At 39.8% G+C, this 7,500-nt stretch overlaps 2 protein-coding genes across 2 annotated transcripts in view; both read left to right on the top strand.

Moving 5' to 3' along the window:
* The window catches only part of aifm1 (apoptosis inducing factor mitochondrion associated 1), a 9,207-nt gene extending 8,585 nt beyond the window's left edge, over window positions 1-622 (top strand). Inside the window, exons 19-20 of the mRNA XM_023410766.2 lie at window positions 3-119; window positions 215-622. Coding sequence (XP_023266534.2) covers window positions 3-119; window positions 215-286 — 189 coding nt within the window. The 3' untranslated portion in view covers window positions 287-622. The remainder of the gene's footprint in view (window positions 1-2; window positions 120-214) is intronic.
* Window positions 623-2,051: 1,429 nt separating this feature from the next.
* Window positions 2,052-7,500, top strand: part of glra4b (glycine receptor, alpha 4b) — a 6,879-nt gene continuing 1,430 nt past the window's right edge. Inside the window, exons 1-7 of the mRNA XM_023410773.2 lie at window positions 2,052-2,248; window positions 2,749-2,876; window positions 3,548-3,615; window positions 4,531-4,754; window positions 5,634-5,716; window positions 5,802-5,939; window positions 6,040-6,254. Of these exons, the coding sequence (XP_023266541.1) occupies window positions 2,190-2,248; window positions 2,749-2,876; window positions 3,548-3,615; window positions 4,531-4,754; window positions 5,634-5,716; window positions 5,802-5,939; window positions 6,040-6,254 (915 nt within the window). The 5' untranslated portion in view covers window positions 2,052-2,189. The remainder of the gene's footprint in view (window positions 2,249-2,748; window positions 2,877-3,547; window positions 3,616-4,530; window positions 4,755-5,633; window positions 5,717-5,801; window positions 5,940-6,039; window positions 6,255-7,500) is intronic.

The following is a 7,500-nucleotide window of genomic DNA, read 5'->3' on the forward strand; positions in this document are numbered from 1 at the left end:
CTGCTGTGGAGCAGCACAAAGACGGCTACGGCAAAGGAGTCATCTTCTACCTGCGAGACAAGGTGGTGGTGGGCATCATCCTGTGGAATGTGTTCAACAGAATGCCCATCGCAAGGAAGGTACACTCTGTCCCTTTGTAAGGAAAATACATGTCATCGTAATCAATAATCAGTATCTTTGGTTCATGTAAATGGTTTTTGTCTCCTGTTTGTAGATCATCAAGGATGGAGAGGAACACGCAGATCTGAACGAAGTGGCAAAGCTGTTCAACATCCACGAAGATTAAGACAATGGAGCTGTTAATGTGAAGACTGAACTTTGGCAGCCATTGCCACTGTGTTTAAGACACAAATGATCACGCATACAAAACTGGACGTTCAATGTAAATTATGTCATGTGGCTGAAATATTTTCATATTTGAAATTTGTATCTGCTGCACCTGTTTCGTTAGTTTTTTTTTTCTATTCAGGAGAAATCACTGTCTCATCTTCCTGCTACGCCCAAACTCGTGTGATTGAATATTCGCTTCCCACCAGGCTGAAGATGTTAAACATGGATCGTCTGTGTGATCACAGCAGCTTGTCGTGAGAAAAGCTGCAATAAAAGCTATTTTTAAATTGGACTGATCCGTTTATTTTCAGTTGTGCTTCTTGATAATGTCTCTGATGATAAGTTGACCTGCATTAATCTGAGCTGTGACTGATGGTTGAGCTCATCTGTCCTGAAGCGTCAGTGTGTCCTGCCCGGCACATTTACTGTGATGGACCTTAAGACTGACTGAGGCCATGTTGAAGGTTTAACCTCAGATAAAAGCACTTAATGTTGTGCAGGCAGACTTGTATTAATGACATTTTACAGTGTGTGGAATTACAATCTAAATAAGTAGGTCCAATGTGCTCTCCAACAAAAACAGCGTTGAAATGAGGCTTGGCCTACTTATCTTCTCCGGAGGTAAAAATGCTCAAGCATGCAGAAGCAGTTTTTTTTAACTGTGGGCTTCTTGTTATTAGGATTCATGTTTCATATTCTCACACATTTCTCATCCTATTTGACACTGTGGGCTTCAGAGCGAAGTGTGGAATGGCCTTTCAAGTGTGAGGCAAACACGTGCAGCCATAACGTCCCATCGCTTTCTTTGACATTAATTTTACATGAGTAAATGGCTGAACTGCCTCCGCCTCTTTATGAAGGAATAAACATGAGCTTCCACATTTGTATCTGGATTTGACCAGCGATTTGAAAATGAAATAATTAGGACAGAAACTTTAAGATAAAGAACCTCTGGATCTGCACTGACACTCACAGAAATGTGTTGGACTTGAATTAATTGGAGCTTCATCCTTTCACCTTTTTGAAAGCAACAATGATCTTGTTAAGAGACCTTTGTCTGAAATCTGCAGTCTGGAAGATGCTGTGATCACGTTATGTTCTTTGATGATACAGATTTTTTAAATTGGTTTAAATGATTTCCTCAGTTGATCTAAATTAAAATCTATCCCAAACATCTGTAGACATATAGGACATTATATACTGATAATGTTGGCTTGTTTTTTTTTTACTTTATAATCAATAGTTTATTAGCACACTGAAAAACACAGTGGACGATGTCAGGGTTTAATCTGATGTGAAGGTTCTGAAATAAGAGACAATAGTCATTAATTAGTTATTGAATATTTCATATGAACTGGCTTCATCAAGTCTTTGGATGTGGCTAATATTCACTGATCAATGATACAACATGATATAACAAATATATCTTTATATAACATCTTTTAGAATAAATTATATTTAATAGTTTTAATATTATCTCTGGTTCAAATCCCAAATGTTTCTGCTAATCTGATACTGTCATGATGATGATGATGATGATGAGCAATGTGAGGCCACTCTGCTATGAAAGTGGTCCTGTCTCTTTAAATGTTCTTGCAGCAATTCCTTCAGCATGCATATGGCCATAAAAAAGAGATAAAGCTTGAAGTCATCCACACAAACAGGCAGAAAAAAACTTCCCTTGGATTTGAATTATACAGCAGCAGCTTCCTGTATTTTACACCTGCAGAGAGGGAGGTTGAGCTGAGCCCAGAAGACAGAGTCTGACTGGAAGAGCTAACAACAACTTCTCTTCTTCTCAGTGTTTTTCTCTCTTATTTTTCTCTCCTTTAACCATTTGTTGTTTCTGGAAAATAAGAATGTTGTGGCACATCTTGTGTATGACATGGACTTCATCTTTCGTTTTTCTACAAGGCAGGTAAGACACAATTTAAAGTAGGAGTATCTCAATTTTCATTCAGCTAATAGGAGAATTAAACAGCGTGTTTATTTGACAGTGTTTAATGTGATTTGACATTGATGGCAGTACTGTTAATAAGAAGGTAGGACGAGCTTCTTTGACCACAGGCATGTCAACACTGTGGTTATCTTAAAGTGAAAAGAATCATGCATTAAATATTTTGTAATCTATAATTAAGAGAACGGTTCCATTAATTGAAAATGTTCATTAATGTAAGATGGAGGATTAAAGTACGAATGAGTGATTTCACTGATGATTTCACTGAAGATATTCAAACATCTGATCTGAGCCCTGTTCAGTATGTGACACCTATCAATTACAAAATGCATGATGCCAAACTCTGTACCTCTTCTAGCTAAATTGTCCAATGTTGAACATCTGTAGCACAAATGAATGTCTAATACTTGGAGGTATTCAGAATCATCAGAATCAGAGTGTGATGTGCCATCTCCTCGCAGGTCTGTGCTCTGTAAGGAGATGAAGTTCCCCAGCAGAGCAGCCAAGCCCCCCTCTCCATCTGACTTTCTGGACAAACTGATGGGACGCACATCTGGTTATGACGCCCGCATCAGACCGAACTTCAAAGGTAGGGTGGTGTGGTGGGCGATGGGAGGACGTCCTGTGTCAGGACAGGTGTGAAAACGCTGTTCAGTGGGGCAGCGAAGCAGCACAAATCATCCACAGATGGGTCAGAAGTGAGAGACACTTCAGGCTCTGATTCTTCTGTTTGTCATGTGTTGTCACTGTTTCTGTGCTGCAGCCTCAGGTTGTGGTATTTTTACACTCCTTCAGATCTTTGTCAGAAATGTGCAGTTGCCCTTGTATATTACACCACAGGCTTTTTTCATGAGTTCTCTCATGAGTGAGTCCAGCAGATTCTCTCTGACACACTTCCCCCTCAGCCTCTGGGGTCGCATTTCATATATATTTCATACTTGCTCCACATCCTTGTCAGTGCATGCTGGGTAAATCCCGACCGATTATCTATAAATACACTAATGTAACTAAAGGAGAATCAATAAATTATTGCCTCTTAGGAAATGAGGCACTGAAATATTTACAGTTTCAGTGGTCGACAGATGGACTACACTAATGGGAGCATAGTGGAAATGACAACACAATTTCATTCTGGTTATCGTGGATGAGTCTATGTATCAGGACAAAGTGTGGCTCATTATGAAAGGAACCTTCTTCTTCTTGTCAGAAAACATTGTAGTAGTATTTAAGAAAACATGATGTGTGATCTGCTTCTGTCAGGTCCACCTGTCAACGTCACCTGTAACATCTTCATCAACAGCTTCGGGTCCATCACTGAAACAACTATGGTGAGAATTTGATGACCATCAGTTTATTCTGCTCTAAGAGTCAGTCAGTGTTTTACTGAAGTTAAAGTACTTTTTAAAGTTTTACCATCATAAAGTGAGAGTGCTCACAGAGTGGCTCATCACTTTAAATGCTGTAGTTGGTCAAGATGAGGCTCATTTTAATGTGTTCATATTCTTCCTCTCAAATAATAAATCATCATTTATTTGAACTATATAATCATCAATGATCTGGATCTGAAGAGTAGCTGATAACTTAAAGTGTCAGGAAATGAAGTGAGTAAAATGTAAAATAGTGAGTAATAGTCATGAAACATGGAATAACTAAAGTACAAATACCTCAAAGCTGTTTGAATTAGAGAGTGGAAATATTTCCGTATGTTGTACCATCAGTGCAGCGCTGCCATGCTGGGACTTCAGTCCATGTTGTTGGACACAGCTGCTTAATGCCCATTCATCAGATGTTGATTCATCTGTAGAATTTCTGGCTCTCTGGATGAACAAATTTCATGACTCCCAAACATCCTGTCATTAGATTATGACTAATTAGTGACTGTAAAGACACTCTCTTTAAGTTCATTACATAATGTTAGCCATGATTTTCTCATGTCTCATCACGTCAAGGGCCATCCTGTATTAAGGAGGCCCATAGAGAGTTTTGGGTGGTATTTTTGTATTTATTCAAGTTTAGAGATGGGAAGACTCATCAGTTTTTAACTGATCAAGCTGTAAGCTGTTTGCTGCCGTTCTAGGCTGTCAGTCAGCATGTACAGTATGTACAGTGGTCCTTAGCTGCTTCATTTGTTTCTGACTGACTTACTGTTTGATCTCAGCACTCTCACACAGTTTATCAAAATGTGTAATTATAATTAGATGCAAAATATCTGAAACTAATGATGGCTTAACTCTGTACTGTAGGACTACCGCCTCAATGTATTTCTGAGACAGCAGTGGAATGACCCTCGACTGGCATATAAGGAGTATCCAGATGACTCTTTGGACCTGGACCCCTCCATGTTGGACTCCATTTGGAAACCCGACCTGTTCTTTGCAAATGAGAAGGGAGCAAACTTCCATGAGGTTACGACGGACAACAAACTGCTTCGGATATTCCAGAATGGAAATGTCCTCTACAGCATCAGGTGATCCTGACTGTAGATGATGCACCAGGATGTGTCTCTATCTGATACTAACAGTCCAGATCCAGGGTTTGTTTAGTGGCCAAATGAATAAATGACATGTTTGTTTCACTTCAGTTCAGCTCAGTTGTAATTGTGTTGTCCAGCCCACACTGTAACTGCAGGCTAACACAGGATTAGGTCAGCAGTGTGGCACCGAAGCAGTGGTGAATCGTAGCGTAATGGTAAGAAGTTATAATTAGAATAAACTGTAGAGAAGAGGAAACCATGTTTAAAGCTCTGCAACAGGCTCATACAGTCAGAATCAGTCACTTACACACCACAGTATCTCTGGATGACACTGAAGCACCAGCACCACTCGCTTCCCTCCTCTTCTTGTCCTTAACACAGAGAAGAACAGAATGTAAAATACGTGACAGACATCATGACTCAACATAGGACGCTGTGTTAGCTAAAGAAACTCAGCGGGCTCAGCTCTGGTCCACTGAGGTGAACAGAATCACTAACAGAGCTTTAAACATGGCATCCTCTTCTCTACAGTTTATTCTAGTTATAACTTCTTACCATTACGCTACGATTCACCGCTGCTTCAGTGCCACACTTCAGTGCGTTCTCTTTTATCTTAATGGTGGGGTTCAGGGACTCATGCAACACCCTATAAGTGTCCAGGTTCTCTTCTGTAATGACACATCATGTGCAGAGGAATAAAAAGATGAAGAGGAGATGCTCTGAGGGGTCAGAGCAGCTGGATGTGTTTTACTGTGGGTGAGTGAGAAGGAAATAGCTGGTGCTGTGGGGTTTAGGAGGAGTCACACATCCAGACATGGATGATAGAGTGTGAGGGTTTCATTCCTTTATGGAGGTGCTGTCTGTGTTTTCCAGGCTGACTCTTACTCTTTCCTGCCCCATGGATCTGAAGAACTTCCCAATGGACAGCCAGACTTGCACCATGCAGCTTGAAAGCTGTAAGTTCACTATTCATGGCGGGAATGACATCACACACAGAATCATAAACTGATAACATGTCATACACCTGTGTCTATCTTGCAGTCGGCTACACCATGAACGATCTGATTTTTAAATGGCTGGACGTGGGGGCGGTGCAGGTGGCTGACGACCTGACGCTCCCTCAGTTTGTGTTGAAAGAGGAGAAAGGCCTCGGCTATTGCACCAAGCACTACAACACAGGTACATGACGCATGACAAGCTGCCGTCCAACACGCCTGACAGATGCTGCCATCAAATTCTAATAAGACTGTCAGTTTGCACCTGTCTCCTCTTGTCTCAGGTAAATTCACCTGCATTGAGGTAAAATTCTACCTGGAGCGTCAGATGGGCTACTACCTGATCCAGATGTACATCCCCAGCCTGCTCACCGTCATCCTGTCCTGGGTGTCGTTCTGGATCAACATGGACGCGGCTCCAGCCAGAGTGGGACTGGGCATCACCACAGTCCTCACCATGACGACGCAGAGCTCCGGCTCCAGGGCCTCCCTGCCAAAGGTCAGACATTTTGGTTTGTGTGTAGAAGATGCAACTTACTTATTGATTATTATAGATTCTTGAAAAACTGGTCATTGGGTGTGCACTGAACTTAATTTAATTACTTCCTGTTGCCTCATGAGGAGAAACCATCATGTAATTTTCATCTTTATTTTTATTGGGAGCAGAGATGTTAATAATCTCAATAAGATAAGAAATGAACCTGACCACACAGGTTCAGGCTGGACTCTGGTTTTCTGAATCTGCTCTAAAGTGAACTTTGCCGGATTTTGACTACAGGTGCAGAACTATTTGTTCCAGTCAATTCAACCCCACATTTCATTGATGATGCATTGAGCCTGATATTTGGTTCAATGTCCCAGGACTGTGGAAATGGTTAAAAATGCGGTAATGGAAAAAGTACAGACTTTTATTTCATTGAAAGGAGTGTTAAAATCCACAAGTAAAAGTCCTGCATTAAAGGTTTTGGGCAAAAGTTCAGATGTGTTCTCAGGAAATATCAAGAGTTAAAGTTCTGATTATGCAGAATGGCCCATTTACAGTTTAAAATATTATTATGTATTATAATACTGAATTATTGTTATAATGGAGGCATTTCAGTGCTGTGGCTGGTAAAGTTTGAACTACAACGTTTTATATTTCATAAACTGATGCTCTGTTATAAATGGACATTTTAAATGTATAAAGTTGCACCTTCTCAAATTTTAATGAATTAATTCTCAACTAAGTACATTTACTTAAGTCCTGTACTTACGTCCAGTTTCAGGATACTTGTACTTTACTTGAGTATTTAACTTATTGCTACTTTATATTTATTTTCATCATGTCAGAGACAAATTTGTTCTTTTCATTCAGTTACATTTATGTGACAGTTACCAGTTACTTCTCAGATTAAAGTTTTACACACAGAACACATCGTCAGGTAATAAATAATATCATCATCAAACCAGAAATATATCAAGCAGTTACACTTCTCTCTTTGACCTAGTGTTTAATATTAAAGCACCGTTTCCATGTTAATAATACTGAGGGATCATTCTGCATAAAGAGCATAAAGCTGCTCATACTTTTGTACTAATACTTATTTATTATCTTAGACTATTACTTTAGTGAAGTTTACTTAAATAATATTTACATTGCTGCCTCTGTTTAATATTAATGAAGACACAGTGTAATCTGACATTTCATTCTTGACTTTGTTTTAATTTTGTAGACTTTCATGTCGCTGCCTCACACTTCATGAACA

Source organism: Seriola lalandi, unplaced genomic scaffold (genome assembly GCF_002814215.2).
Source record: "Seriola lalandi dorsalis isolate HSWRI2012SDOR001 ecotype SW California unplaced genomic scaffold, Sedor1 jcf7180002054437, whole genome shotgun sequence".
In the NCBI taxonomy this organism is placed as follows: domain Eukaryota; kingdom Metazoa; phylum Chordata; class Actinopteri; order Carangiformes; family Carangidae; genus Seriola; species Seriola lalandi.